Here is a 16,250-nt window from a genome sequence, read left to right on the forward strand (position 1 = left end):
AACACAAAACAGTTTTAGTCAAAATCTGAGGAAAGGCAAACATCTGACATTTGTAAGTCAGTGGTTGCAGCAATGATAAGTGTACGGGCTGGCAATGTTGATTGTTTGTTCTGACTGTGCTGCTGACTGATGTGCAATGAATCCAGCTCTTTTTTTGGTTTATGTTCAATGTGGCTGCCTTCCTGGTGACCCTAGCTATTTGCATTTTAAACAGTTAGCTCGGTAACAGGGAAATTCACTGTTAATAAAGTAAAGGTTATTTTTATACTTCTTAAAATTTCCCTTTCGTGTTTTTTTTAGGTTGGAAACTTGCCAAGTGATTATAAAATCCAGATAAAATATATTTCTAAAGTCCCTAATGTGGTATGTATATTCCAATACATTTTATACGTTGGCCTTAATAAATTGGGCGTATATTTGAATCATATTTAAAAGCTTCTGGGTTAAGAAATTTTTCCCAGCCCCGTTGTGGTGGGATTCGCCGTGGGAGATTCGATGGCCCAGACTAAAGTCCATTGACTTTTGGCAGGACTGGACGATCCCAGCAGTAGGCAGGGTCAGAAAATCCCACTCAATGTGTATCACGTTATCACTCGCCGGAGCAGCAGAAAAAACATTAACGCTCCAAGCTTTTTCTCCCTGGCCTCTTGCTCTTCTCCCTTGCTACCCCAATGATGATAACTCCTGACTCCCGTGTCCACCACCTTCAAAACACAAGTCAGGAGTGTGATGGAATATTCTCCCACTTGCCTCAATGAGTGCAGCTCCAACAACACTCAAGAAGCTCGATACCGTCCAGGCAAAAGGACCCTGCTTGATCAGCACTCCATCCACCACCTTCAACATTCACTCCCTCCACCACTGATGCACAGTAGCAGCAGTCTATACCATCTACAAGATGCACTGCAGCAACTCACTAAGGCTCCATTGACAGCACCTTGCAAACATGCGACCTATGCCACCTAGAAGGACAAGGGTAGCAGATGCATGGGGAACACTACCACCTGCAAGTTCCCCTCCAAGCCACTCACCATCCTGACTTGGAAATATATCGCCGTTCCTCTACTGTCACTGAGCCAAAATCCTGGAACTCCTTCCCTAACAGCACTGTGGGTGTACCTACACCACATGGACTGCAGGGGTTCAAGAAGGCAGCTCACCACCACCTTCTCAAGGGCAACTAGGGATGGGCAATAAATGCTGGCCTTTCAGCAACATTGAATCCCATGAAGGAATGAAAAAAAATCAAGCATGCCGCAGCTCCATGGTTACTATGACAACTTCACAACATGGCTGACCTACATGCACGATCCCAAACTTGGGGCACCATCTGTGATTGGACGTATTCTTGGAGATTTCATCATATGATCTCCCACCTCCAGCCACCCTACCCAGTAAATAGCCCTTTTCCCCCCATTTCCAAGATTTTTATAATTAATAAATGAAAGCGTTCAAATACATCGCAAAAAATAAAACTCATAATTATATTTAATGCCTTTATGACTTTCTCCCAGCCACTGCTTGCAGCAATGTCCTAGAGACTCCAAGTCAATCCCTGCTGGAGGCACTGCAACCTGAAACATGGCATTAGAAAATGGAACCTTCGTATTCGGGAACAAGAGGGACGAGAAAAAATTAACCCTGATTCTTGTTTATTTTTGCACACTGCTCCCAAACTAAAGCAAAGGCTGAAATTTGCCATTCATTGAGACCATTCATTTGTGATCAAAATCAGTGATGTTTTCTTTTTGGTCACTGGGAAGGGAAGGGAGTGATCGTTTTAATAACACCTGGGAAAGTGAACTGATCAAACCGGGTGCCTGACTTGAGCACCACCCCATTTATATTTCAATTGGCTGAGTGACAGTCAGCAGAAGACAGTGGTGAATGGTTGTTTGTTGGACTGAAGGAAGCTATATAGTGGGCTTCCCTTGGGGTCGGCACTAGGACCGCTGCTTTTCTTGATGTATATTAATGATCTCGACTTGGGTGCGCAGGGAAAAATGTCAAAATTTGCAGCTGACCAAAAATGTGGAGGTATTGTGAGGAGGATAGTGATAGTTTGCAAGAAGACATAGACAGGCTGGTGGAATGGGTGGGCGCGTGGCACATTTCAGTAGGAAGAATGAGGAGAGGCATTATAAAATAAAGGATACAATTCCAAAAGGGGTGTAGGAGCAGAGGGTCCTGAGGGTATATTTGCATATCGTTTGAAGGTGGCAAGAGAGCTTGAGAAAGGGCAAGATTTACAAGAATGGTTCCAGGGATGTGGGACTTCAGTTACATTGATAGATTGGAGAAGCTGTAATTGTTCTCCATAGAGAAGAAAAGATTTTTTAAAATTCATGCATGGGATGTAGGCTTCGCTGGTTGGGCCAGCATTTATTGCCCAACCCTACTTGCCCTTGAGAAGATGGTGGTGAGCTGCCTTCTTGAACCACTACAGTCCAGGAATGGAGTTCCAGGGTTTTGACTCAGCGACAGTGAAGGAACGGCGAAATATTTCCAAAGTGAGACCCCACCATCTGAAATATTCCAACCGATGATTTCAGCTGAAGTCATGGCTCCCGTTATCTCGCTCAAAAGCTGCAGGTGTCTTTTAGTCCCAAGTTATTGTTGGTGTGGATAACACTAGAAGAATGTGTTGTCAACAAAGCATGAGGGCAGGAAGAGGAAGACAATTTTTGTGGTAGATGTTGAATGCAAAACTCAACTCCTAATATAGGATATCAATGTCTAATTTGGTGTTTTGAGTGCTTTACAAGCAATGAAGTATGTTTGAAGTGTAGTCACTGTTCTGGTGTAGAAACACAGCAGTCAAGGCACACACAGCAAGGTGCCACAAACAGCAATGAAACAAATGACTAGATAATTGGTTCTTATGTGGTGTTGGTTGAGGGATGACCACAGGCCTGAAGACCGAGGAAACTGCCCTGCTCTTCTTCAAAATAGGACAGACAGCGAGCTCTCCACATCATTTGTGAATGTCAACAGCTTTTGTCTTTGATAATGCCCCTTGAGGAAATACAGTAAAGTCAAGTTGTCACCTGTAATGTAGGCAGTAAAGTAGGAGCATGACAAAAGATAGGTAAAGTTCAGTGCACAAGACTGGAGTTATTCATTGACTTGGGGAGTGAATTTTCTTTCTGTTTGAAGTGCAGCTTTTGCCTTAAATTTATCAGGTTACTGCCATCTATTGCACTTATATTCAATCTGAAAGCATATCTGTAATTTTGCCAGAATTTTGCTACATGCCATGTAAATCCTGAAAAAATCTTTCAGCTTTCAAAGTCCAGACTTTTCATCATAAACCATCAACAAAACAATTGGAGTGATGGCCAAAAAATATTCTGAAGTTCAATATTTCTAGAATGTTTCAATATTTCTAGAATATGCTGGAAGTCCAAGATCTTGCAATATACTGGGTTCAACGCTATAGCAACCGCATTGTAACAGGGCCCCTATGTAGCAGCTTTCATACAAACATACAAATTAAGAGCAGGAGTCGGCCACCTGGCCCCCATTCAATAAGGTCATGGCTGATCTGATTGTAATCTCAACCCAACATTCCTGCCTACCCCCGATAACCTTTCAACCCCTTGCTTATCAAGAATCCATCTACTTCCACCTTAAAAATATCCAAAGACTCTGTTTCCATCATCTTTTGAGGAAGAGAGTTCCAAAGATTCATGACCCTCAGAGAAAAAATTTATCTTCATTTCTGTCTTAAATGGGCAACACTTTATTTTTAAACAGTGACCCCTAGTTCTAGATTCTCCCACAAGTGGAAATATCCTTTCCACATCATCTTGCCAAGACCCCTCAGAATCCCATATGTTTCAATCAAGTCGCCTCTTACTCTTCTAAACTTCATCAGATACAAGCCAAGCCTGTCTAACCTTTCCTCATAAGACAACCCGCCCATTCCAGTATTGGTCTAGTAAACCTTCCCTGAACTACTTCCAATGTATTTACATCCTTTCTTGAATAAGGAGACCAATACTGTACACAGTACTCTGGTTGTGGTCTCACCAATGCCCTGTACAACTGAGACATAACCTCCCTACTTTTGTATTCAATTCCCCTCGTAAAAAACGATAACATTCTATTAGCTTTCCTAATTACCTGCTGTGCCTGCATACTAACCTTTTGAGCTTCATATGTTAAGATGTCCCAAGGTGCTTCACAGGAGCATTATAACGTAAAATTTGACTTTGAGCCATGTAAGGTGGTGTTAGGGCAGGTAGCCCAAAGCTTGCTTAAAAAGGTAGATTTTAAGGAGCTTCTTAAAAGAGGGAAGAAAGGCGGAGAGGCAGAGAGGGTTAAGGAGGGACTTCCATACATCAGGACCTAGGGAGCTGAAGGCATGGCCACCAATGGTAAAACAATTAAAATTGGGAATGCTCAGGAAGCCAGAATTAGAGAGGCACAGATATCAGAGAAGTTTGCAGGGCTAAAGGATTACAGAGGCAAGAGAGCTACCCACTGAACCACAGCTGACAATGATGCTGTGAGTGTGACAATTCCCCTGTGCTCTGGTTCAAATCTGGAGCATGGCATTTTCCAGCCGTTCATTAACATTTGACATGGGGTCAGGTGGAACATAAGACGTGTCTTGGTATTTAATCTCCCCCGCCCTCTCACCTGTCCCTCACCTTCCTTTTTGTTCCACCTGAATCCCTCCCCCATTTTTCAACAAAATTAAAACTATGACATTTTTATCTCTCTCCAGTTCCAAAGAGTCATATTGGACTCGAAACGTTAACTCTGTTTCTCTCTCCATTGCTGCCAGACCAGCTGAATATTTCCAAAGCTTTCTGTTTTTATCACTGACACGGGTTATCTGATCTTTATCACATTGCTGTTTGTGCAAGCTTTCTGCGTGCAAATTGATTGCTCTGTTTCCTTATGTTACAACAGTGACCATACTTCAAAAGTATTTAATTGACTAAAGCACTTTGGGACATCCTGAGGTCATGAAAGGTGCTATATAAAATGCAAGTTCTTTCTTTATCCAGGGACCCCTGAATGTGTACTGTATCTGGTTTTACGTTTTTTTTATTCATTTACGGCATGTGGGCATCACTGGCTAAACCAGCATTTATTGCCCATCCCTAGTTGCCCTTGAGAAGGTGGTGGTGAGCTGCCTTCTTGAACCGCTGTAGTCCCTGTAGTGTAGATTCACCCACACAGTGCTGTTAGGGAGGGAGTTCCAAGATTTTGACCCAGCAACAGTGAAGGAACGGTGATATATTTCCAAGTCAGGATGGTGAGTGGCTTGGAAGGGAACTTTCAGGTAACTGTGTTCCATGTGTCTGCTGCCCTTGCCCTTCTAGATGGTAGTGCTCGTGGTTTGGAAGGTGCTGCCTGAGGAGTCTTGGTGAGTTTTGCAATGCATCTTGTAGATGCTACACAGTGCTGCTACTGTGCAGGGAGTGAATGTTTATGGATGGGGTGCCAATCAAGCGGGCAGCTTTGTCCTGGATGGTGTCAGCTTCCTGAGTTCTTGAGTGTTGTTGGAGCTGCACTCACCCAGGCAAGTGGGGAATATTCCATCACACTCCTGACTTGTGCCTTATAGGTGACGGACAGGCTTTGGGGAGTCAGAAGGTGAATTAATCGTTGCACGATTCCTAGCCTCTGAGCTGCTCTTGTAGCCACAGTATTTATATGGCTGGTCCAATTCAGTTTCTGGTCAGTGGTAACCCCCAGGATGTTGATAGTGCAGGTTTCAATGATGGTAATGCCATTGAATGTCATGGGGCAATGGTTGGATTCTCTCTTGTTGGAGATGGTCATTGCCTGGCACTTGTGATGTGTAAATGTTACTTGCCACTTTTCAGCCCAAGCCTGGATATTATCCAGGTCTTGCTACATTTGGACATGGCCTGTTTCAGTATCTGATGAGTTACGAATGGTTCTTAGCATTGTGCAATCATCAGCGAACATCCCCACTTCTGACCTTATGATGGACGGAAGGTCATTGATGAAGCAGCTGAAGGTGGTTGGGGAATGTAACATGGAGAATGACCTTTTGCACAAGCAAATCTTCTCATCCTCATGTGCCAGATGAAAATCATGCCTCGTTCATTATCCCTCAAAGTGCTGGATATTCTATTTATTGTCCCCCTTTCACCAACAATATTTAAATAGGGAGAGATTGGGGAACTCTGCAGTACAGAGGGATCAGGGTGTCCTGGTGCATGAATTGCAAAAGTTGGTATACAGGCACAGCAAGTGATTAGGAAGGCAAATAAAATGTTGTTGTTTATTGCAAGGGGAATATAAAAGTAGGTAAGTTTTACTACAACTGTACTGGGCCTTGATGAGACTGAATCTGGAGTATTGTGCACAGTTCTGGTCTCCATATATGAAAAAAGATATAAATGCATTAGAAGCAGTTCTGAGAAGGTTCACTCGACACATTCCTGGGATGAGGGGCTTATCTTATGAAGAAAGGTTGAACAGAGTGGGTTTATACATCATTGAAGTTTAAAAGAGTGAGAGATGATCTTACTGAAACATTTAAGATCTTGAAGGAACTTGATAGGATGGGTACTGGGAAGACGTTCGCTAGTGGGGAAGGCTAAAACTACGGGATGCAGTTCAAGAGTAAGATGTCTCCCTTTTAAAACAGAGATTAAGAGAGTTTTATTTTCTCTTAGAGGGTCGTTAGCCTGTGGATTTCTCTTCCCTAGAAAGCAGTGGAGGCTGGGCCATTGAATTTATTCAAGGCTGAGTTAGATGGATTTTTGATAGATGAAGGAGCCAAGCGTTATGGGGGAACAGGATATTCCCCCATAAATGGTGTTAAGACCATATTCAGATCAGCCGTGATCTTATTAAATGGTGGAGCAGGTTTAAAGGGCGGAATAGTTCCTAAGTCCTATGCTCTTAACATGTTTGTATTAATCCTTCTGCTCATTGGGTAATTTTTAAATTCTTTTTCTCTATGCAGACTGATACATGTTGGCTGCATTTAACAGTGCCTGAAATGTCATTCAGCTTGGATGGTCTTCTGGAAAAGTTTGCCAAGAATTCATCAAATTATTTAATTATTGAAAATCTCCACCGGGTTCTGGATGGTATTCACAACTGTCTATCCGATGACAAGGTACAACGTTTGATGTCTCTTTGCTTGCATGTTTAGCCTGACAGTGTCTCCTAACTGTCTAGAGTTGGCCGGTCACAGTGGATGGGGGTGGGTGCCCGATGCTTCAGCTCCCCCTGGGTGGATGGAATCTCCCACCCTCTCCGGTGGTGAGCTTGGTGAGGAGAAGGGTATGTAATTAGGTGGGACGGGGGCATACCTGAACCAAGCCACCTTCCCACCAACACCACCCCCACCCCCACATCCCCCACCTCCACTGAATTAAGTTGTGGGCTGGAAGGGTCAACTGAAGCCCTTAAGTGGCCGATTAATGACTACTTAAGGACGTTATCACACCGCCACTAGTATTAACCCAGGTGGGCCTGTCGCTGTGCAGCATGCCCAGCAGCTAAGGCTAAAACCGTGCCGCCAGCTGGTCACCTCCTAGGGGTGAGGGTCCCTCAATCAATGGCACTCAATATCTGATCGGTGGTCTTGACATAGGAACCAGGGGCCAATGAGAGCCACCCTCCAACCCTTGCTGCCAACCCCCCAGCTGCCCTCTCCCTGCGACCCCCACCCTGCGAAACCACCACCCCCACATTATTTATCTGAGGCCTGGGTTGCTCTGCAATCCTGGGACTTTGGTGGGGGTCTGGAAAATGGGCTCAGGCTCCCATTGCACTGGGTTTCTTCCCAATCTTTTCTATTCTATTGCTGAAAAAAGAGAGTTTTTTTGTTGAAGCTTTTCATCTTGCACTCATCAGGTCAACTCACAACAAAATACCAATGCCTGGGGAAACAAACATATTGATACTGTATGAGAGGAGTACAGCACCCAACTAGCCCATGCTTGCAAACCTCAAAGTACAGAGTCCAACATTAAATGTGAGTCCGCGATTGGACAGCAAATGCTAAATAATCCTCAGCTTGCTAAGAATTACGCTAACAAACAATTTAAGATTATCAGTCGGTCAGTGTAGTGTATTTGCATGTGCTGTAAGCTACGTATATTAATACACAGGGCCCTGCTCTTTGCAGACAGAAAGGACATGTACACATATTGCGTCTGTTTCAGCTAGACAAAATAAGTGACAGCCATTCGCTGACTCATTCCTCAGGGCAATGCCTTGACCAATCAGAGTCAAGCTGCCTGGTTTAAATTTCAAACAATGCTTTGCGGTTAACTGTCAGTCACATCAGCTGGTGCTTTATCAACAACAACCCCTCTATCAGAGTCCACTTGGCAACCAATCAGCACTCTCTTCCCATACAGTATCAATAGCTTGTTCCCCCAACATCGGTATTTTCTTGTGAATTGCCCTGATGATTGCAATTAGACGAAAAGCTTCAACAAAAAATCTTTTTCCTGCAATTCTCAAGTCCTGTACTGCCAAACGACTTTCATGCTCTCCTGATGTTACAGTGTCACCTCAGATGGTTGTTGGAAATTCTCACCCAATGGGAATATTTAAATTGGGCAATAATGGCCATGTGACATCATCCGTTGCATATCCTGAGACTAACATGTCAGCAAGGCAGGTCTCACACCTTCCATCTGTAATGGATGCCCAGTGTCAGACTGGTAGAGGCCATTCATTGGGTAACAGCTCCACAATGCCAGCAGAGACAGTGACCAAATTCATGTCTCTGATGCTGCCTCAGCCCTTTAAGTAGCTGCAGGTATTAGAATCCTGACCTGGCCACTTCCCACCTCCTCTAGTGAAGGGAGTTGGGGGAGGGGTGGTGCAATGGTTGCGGAGGGAATCCAAAGGCCAATTTGGAACATGTGCCAAGGTGAGTGGCAGGTAACTAGGGCAGATGGTCGTGCTAGCCTGCCTTACTTCAGCCAACTATTGTGTGAGAGCAGCTCTAAGCCTCGATATCTAGACACTGTAGCAACCACTTGGGCCATAGTGCTGAAAGGATTTGGCATGCATTTTAAGGCATCAGATTTTTGTCCTTGGTTATCTGTCTATTATTCTTTGCCCACCAAAACATCAGAAGTCATTTTCCAATCAAGTTAAGATGAAGGGAAAGGTTTTTTTAAGGCAGATTCCTCAGCGTTTGTCAGAAATATAATCAGGTGTTTAGGTAATCACAGCCGGTTTCCAGCACTCTCAAATCCCCAGTTACTCAGTGTTTTACCCAGAGTCCTGAGAATTGGTCATAGGGAACTGTGTTTGGACACATTCCTAGAAGGTTTCAGCACATGATTCCCCCTCCTCTTGCCATCAAACCCAGTCAAATAGTTTCTTTTTTTTAATCCATTTCCAATAGTTAATGTCTAGTAAAGGAATGTGGTCAAAGAAAATGAAAATTGTTACTTTTAATGCCCCAACTATCTTTCTATCTGATGTTCATCAATACCCAAGAGATGAATTCCTAGAAATTCTAGAATAATCCTGGAGCGTTGATAACCCTAGCTGAGAGTAGGCCATCAGAAAATCTACTCTTAAAATCTGTTTGAAATGACTTTTTTCTTTAGGTGTATTGCACGTTCCTGCTGTAGCCCTTTCATAGCTTATAAATCTTTTGACATTGTGCATATATTTGGGGATAGCGGAGTTGAGGTCGAAGAATCAAAATTCAGCTTTGGAGAAGCCTCAGCCAGTGCCCTTGTCCTTTAGGTACGAGGTTCTTGCTCCCAGTCTAGACGAGGATCCAGACTGCAGGGAGGATGAGCAAGCTAAACACAGCACAGTGGTATATTCAAGTTGGGGGAGAAAAGAGAAATGCAGTAGTAATAGGGGATAGCATAATTAGGGGAATAGATACTGTTCCCTGCAGCAAAGACAGAGAGTCCCAAAGGCTGTGTTGCCTACTTGGTGCCAAGATTAAGGGCATCTCTTCTGGGCTAGAGAGAAACTTGGAGTGGGAGGTGAAGGATCCAGTTGTCATGGTCCACATAGGTACCAATGACATAGCTAGGACTAGGGAAGAGGTTTTGCTGAGGAACTTACATGCAGCTCGGGGCTAAATGAAAGAGCAGAACCACAAAGGTAATAATCTCCGGATTACTACCTGAATCACGTGCAAATTGGTGTCAGGTAAATAAGATTAGAGAGGTAAATGCGTGGCTCAAAAATTGATGTGGGAGAAATGGGTTCCAATTCATGGGGCACTGGCACCAATACTGGGGAAGGAGAGAGCTGATCCATAGGGACAAGCTTCACTTGAGCCATGCTGGGACCAGTGTCCTGGCGAGTTGTATAACTAGGGTTGTAGATGGGACTTTAAACTAATTAGTGGGGAGGAGGGTTCAATTGAAGGAAAGTTTACAAAATCAAAATGAAACGAAAGGGCAGAGGTGCAGGGTAGTGAAGAGGCGAACGATAATCAAAGTGTGACAGGAAGGAGCAGAAAATATAAGCAGAAGAGTGCAGCAGAATTCAAAACCCAAATGAGCAATAATGGTAATAAGTCAAAGCTTAAGGGTCTCCATCTGAATGCACGCAGCATTTGTAACAAGATAGATGAATTGATGGCACAAATAGAAATAAATGAATATGACTTGATAGCTATTACAGAGACATGGTTGCAGGGTGACCAAGACTGGGAGCTCATTATTCAAGGGTATTCGATGATCTGGAAGAATAGACTAAAAAGAAAAAGGAGGTGAGGTAGCTTTGTTAATAAAGGAAGGTGAGTAGTGATATAGGTGCAATAGATCGTGATGTGGAATCAATTTGGGTGGAAATAAGGAATAGCAAGGGGAAGAAGTCACAGGTGGGAGTTGTCTATAGGCCCCCCAAGAGTTGCCTCACTGTAGGACAAAGTATAAATCGGGAAATATTGGAGGCATGTAAGAATGGCGCTACAATTGTCATGGGTGATTTTAATCTGCATATTGACTGGACAAATCAGATTGGCATGAGTAATATGGAAGACAAATTTGTAGAGTGCATCAGGGATTGTTTCTTAGAGCAATACGCTGCAGAACCTACCCGGGAACAGGCTATTTTAGATCTAGTAATGAGGTGGGATTAACAAGAGATATCGTAGTTAAAGATCCTCTAGTGGGTAGCAAGCACAAACTGGTACAATTTCAAATTCAGTCTGATGGCAAAAAACCCGGGTCTCAAACCAGTGTCCTCAGTATAAATAAGGGCAATTACAGGGGTATGAAGGAAGAGTTGTCTAAAGGGGCTGGGAAAATAGACTAGAGGGAAGATCAGTGGATGAGCAGTTGCAGATATTTCAGCAGATATTTTGTAATCCTCAGCAAAAATTTATCCCAGTCAAAAAGAAGGACTGGATGAGGAGGATGAGCCACCCGTGGTTAACAAAGGCGGTCAAGTAGAATATCCAATCAACAACCAAGGTATACAAAGTGGCGAAAACTAGTGGTAGGCCAGAGGATTGGGAATATTTTAGGAACCAACAGCAGATGACTAAAAAGCTAATAAAGAGGGAAAAAATTGATTTTGAAATTAAATTGACAAGAAATATAAAAACAAACAGCAAGACCTTCCACGGGTATTTAAAAAGAAAGAGAATGGCTAAAGTGAGCTTGGGACCCTTGAAGGATGCAACTGGAGAATTGATAACAGGGAACAGGGAAATGGCAGATAATTTAAACCAATATTTTGCATCGGTCTTCACGATGGAGGACCCTATAAACATCCCAAAGATATCAGATAAGTAAGGAGCTAATAGGAGGAAAGATCTTGTAACAGTCTCTATCAGGAGGGACAAAGTATTTGACAAACTAATGGGACTAAAGGCAGACAAGTCGCCAGGGCCTGATGGCCTGCACCCAAGGGTTTTAAAGGAAGTGGCTGCAGAGATAGTGGAGGCATTGGTCAAAATATCCCAGAACTCACTGGATTCTGTAGGGTCCCAGTGGATTGGAAAACCGCTAATGTGACACCCCTGTTCAAGAAGAGAGGGAGACAAAAAGCAGGAGATTATAGGCCAGTCAGCCTAACATCTGTCATTGGGAAAATGCTAGAGTCCATTATTAAGGAAGAAATGCAGGACATTTAGAAAAGCTTAACTCAATCGAACAGAGTCAACATGGTTTTGTGAAAGGGAAATCATGTGTGACAAATTTGCTAGAGTTCTTTGAGGATATAACAAGCAGAGTTGATAAAGGGGAGCCATAGAGTGTATTTGGATTTCCAGAAGGCACTCGATAAGGTGCCACATAAAAGCTTATTGGACAAGATAGGAGCTTACAGTATTGGGGATAATGTATTAGCACGGATTGAGGACTGGTTAACACAGAAGACAGAGAGTCGGGATTAATGGGTCTTTTTCAGGTTGGAAAGACGTAACTAGTGGAGTGCCACAAGGATCAGTCCTCAGGCCTCAATTATTTACTATCTATATTAATGGCTTGGAGGAGGGGGGAGAGTTTCAATGTATCAAAATTTGCTGATGATGCAAAAATAGCTGGGAGGACATGTTGTGATGAGGACATAAGGGATCTGCAGGGGCATATAGATAGGTTGAGTGAGTGGGGAAAACCTTGGCAGATGGAGTTCAATGTAGGAAAGTGCGAGGTCACGCACTTTGGTAGGAAAAATCAAAAGGCAGATTATTATTTAAATGGAGAGAGACTCCAAAAAAGTGCAGTACAGAGGGATCTGGGTGTTCTTGTACATAAAACACAAAAAGTTAGCATGCAGGTGCAGCAAGTAATTAAGAAGACTAATGGAATTTTGGCCTGTATTGCTAGGGGGTTGGAATTTAAAAATAGGGAAGTCTTGTTACAACTGTACAGGGTGTTGGTGAGGCCACACCTGGAATAGTGTGTATAGTTTTGGTCCCCATATGTAAGAAAGGATATACTGACATTGGAGGCAGTTCAAAAGAGATTCACTAGGCTGATTCCTGGGATGAATGGGTTGACTTATCAAGAACGGCTAAAAGGTTAGACCATTATTTATTAGAGTTTAGAAGAATGAGGGGTGATCTTATTGAAACGTAGAAGATTCCGCGGGATCTTGACAAGATAGATATTGAAAAGATGTTTCCACGAGTGGGGGAATCTCGAACTAGGGGACATAGTTACAGAACAAGGGGACACTCACTTAAAACTGAGATGCAGAGGAATTTTTTTCTTTCAGAGGGCAGTGAATGCCTGGATGTGGAGAGTTGTGGAGGCTAGATCGCTGAAAGTATTTAAAGAGGAGGTAGATAGATTTTTGAAATATCGGGGAGTTGAGGGCTATGAAACGCTGGCACAGAAGAGGAGTTGAGGCCTGAGGCAGATCAGCCATGATCTTATTGAATGGCGGGGCAGGCTTGAGGGGCCGAATGGCCTACTCCTGTTCCTATTTTTTACGTTCTTAGGTTAACAGCCCTGATCTTGTTGCATGGTAGAGCACAGGCTCAAAGTGCTAAATGGTCCACTCCAGCTCCTCTTCCTTATGTTCTGACACAGTGAAATGGCTTAGTAAAGGTTGGACCCTGACATCCTGGTAACTTTATTCACATTTCTGTTCAGGACTATCAGGAAGAATCTGAGTTCAACTGTGAAAAGTCCAATCTGGAGCCTAAACAATACTTTAATTACTTCAGTGAAATCATTACTGCATTCCAGTCAGCGGAGGACACCAATCCATGTGATGCGGCAGCAGTCTGTAGGACAATGGAGCCACCAGACGCAGGTAGAGTTTAAGATGTTAAGATTGTTGACCTTTAAGCGTTGATGTGAGATTCAATGTCAAATGCTGGGGTAAGGAAATCTCAGCCGCATTTGATTTTTTTGCTGTACTCGTGTGCTTTTCTTTTCAATAGGATGTGTATGCTGCAACTCAGAAAATATATATTGGTCTTGGAGGAGGTGCAGTGTAGGTTCATCAGAACATTACTGGTTAGCTTCCATAGTGTGTTCCCTTGAGTATGGGTGATATTATTAAGGTATTTAAGATAATAGATTTGCACTTATCTAGCACCATTCACTATCCTACAATGTCCCAAAGTGCTTTTACAGCCAAGTAAGTACTTTGCTTCAAGCTTTGTCACCATCATAATAAAACGTGGCAGCAAATTTGCAAACAGCAAGGTCCCAGAAATTGAGGGATAAGTATTGGCCAAGACACCAGAGAGAGCTCCCCTGCACTTCTTTGAAGTAGTGCATTCGGATCGTTTATGTGCACCTAGAGGGCAGACAGGGCCTCGCTTTCATACCTTGTCCCAAGGCAGGACTGCACTCCAATGTCAACCTAGATTTTATGCTTAAAGTCTTTAGAAAGAGTCTTGAGCCATCCACCTTCTGACACAGAGGCAAGAATTCCACTCACTGAGCCATAGTCACTGATATTTAATAGCTGGAGAGTTTGATAGGTTTTAAACTATTTTCCCTGGTTTGGGGACAGGACATCTAGTATAATTTTAAATTTGAGCCAGGCCATTCGGGGTTGATGTCAGGAAGCACTTCTTCACACAAAGAAGTCTGGAACTCTCTCCCCAAAGCAGCTGTTAAGGCTAATAAGTTATTTTCAAAACTGAGTTTGATAGACTTTTTTTTATGATAAGAGTATTAGGAGTTACAAAATCAAGAGCAGGTAAACAAATGAAAGATACACATCAGCCAAATCAACAACAACAACTTGCATTTATATAGAGTCTTTACTGCAGTAAACATCCCAAGGTGCCTCACAGGAGTGCTATCAGACAAAATTTGACACTGAGCCACATAAGGAGATGTTAGGGCAGGTGGCCAAGGGTTTAGTCAAAGAGGTAGGTTTTACGGAGTGTCTTAAAGGAAGAAAGAGAGGTGGAGAGGGTTTAGGGAGGGAATTCCAGTGCCTAGGGCCAAGGGAGCTGAAGGTGCAGCTGCTCAAAAGGTCAGAATTGGAGGACTGCGGAGATCTTGCAGGGGTTGTAGGGCTGGAAAGATAGCGAGAGGTGAGGCCACGGATGAATTTGAAAACAAGGATGAGAAATTTGAAACTGAGATGTTACTTAACCAGGAGGCAATGTAGGTCAGCAAGTCCAGGGATGACTTGGTGTGGGTTAGGACACAGGCAGCAGAGCTTTGGATGACCTCGAGATTGCAGAGGGTAGAATGAAAGAGGTCAGCCAGGAGTGTGTTGGAATCGTTGAGTCTGAAGTTGACAAAGGCATGAATATGGGTTTCAGCAGCAGATGAGCTAAAGTGGCAATAATGTTAGAAGATATTAGAAGAAAATAGGCAGTCTTAATGTTGGAGCAGTTATGTGTTTGGAATGATCTAATTCAAATGGCAGCACAAACTTAAGGGACTAAATGGCCTAAATCTCTTGCTATGCTCTTAAATGATCAGGTAATAGTGATAACCAAAGGTAGAGTTACATTGCAACGTTCATGGTGATTTGAAATGAGTCACAATATACTTCATTCCAGTCCCAGTTAGCCTACATTTTACCGATTGCATCTTACAAAGAGGCAATTATACCATAACTGCAACATTGGCTGGCACCAAGTGCAATCCCTTTGCACCAACACCTTGAGATAAGATTTCAACCTCTTGCCCAGTCATAAAGATGTCAATTTGGATTGGACACCTGCTGTTAGAAACAAAAACAGAATTACCTGGAAAAACTCAGCAGGTCTGGCAGAAACAGTTAGAAACAGCCTGATACTCATTCCCATTCAGTGGAAATGTTAATTTAATGGTTTCCATAACAGGAGGCATGTCCATAAGAGTTAGCTTTGCGTTGAAGATTTGTGCCTGCGTTTGTAGTGTGAATTCGGAGGAGCCTGATTGATTATCAATTATGGTTGATTGAGTTTATACAAAGCTTGCAACTTAAGAATGCTCCATGCTAAAGAATTTCAATAGGATTTGGCAGCCTTGAGAGCTTATTTCATAAGCTCCCTAGACCAATTTGGACTTGGCAAGGCTTCACTTTAAATCTTCTTTGATCTAATTGTACCCATTAAGGAATAAAGCAATGTAAAGAATCAACTGCTGCAAAAGTGTTTTATGGTAACTTTAGTGGTTGGTTGCAATTAGCAGTTGGCTCTGATATGAGACGACTTTGGATTATTGCCCAGTTAATGCCTTTAAAGCCTAAAGCTTGTGTTTGGTGTTTAAAATGTTAAAAATATTGGACAGGATGGATACTGAGAAATTGATTTTTGCTTGGTGGGGAAATCAATAGCAACAGAGCATATGTTTAAACTTCAGGAGGAGATGGTGGCAGAGTCATAAGGTTCCTGGACT

General features: G+C 43.0%; 1 protein-coding gene across 3 annotated transcripts in view; it reads left to right on the forward strand.

The window, feature by feature from the left end:
* kitlga (kit ligand a) overlaps positions 1 to 16,250 on the forward strand; it is a 184,274-nt gene that overhangs the window by 52,387 nt on the left and 115,637 nt on the right. For all 3 annotated transcript variants that reach the window (XM_041216398.1, XM_041216399.1, XM_041216400.1), the window contains exons 3-5: positions 301 to 363; positions 6,959 to 7,114; positions 13,545 to 13,707. In XM_041216398.1, coding sequence (XP_041072332.1) covers positions 301 to 363; positions 6,959 to 7,114; positions 13,545 to 13,707 — 382 coding nt within the window. The remainder of the gene's footprint in view (positions 1 to 300; positions 364 to 6,958; positions 7,115 to 13,544; positions 13,708 to 16,250) is intronic.

The sequence above is a fragment of the Carcharodon carcharias genome, chromosome 21 (genome assembly GCF_017639515.1).
Source record: "Carcharodon carcharias isolate sCarCar2 chromosome 21, sCarCar2.pri, whole genome shotgun sequence".
In the NCBI taxonomy this organism is placed as follows: Eukaryota; Metazoa; Chordata; class Chondrichthyes; order Lamniformes; family Lamnidae; genus Carcharodon; species Carcharodon carcharias.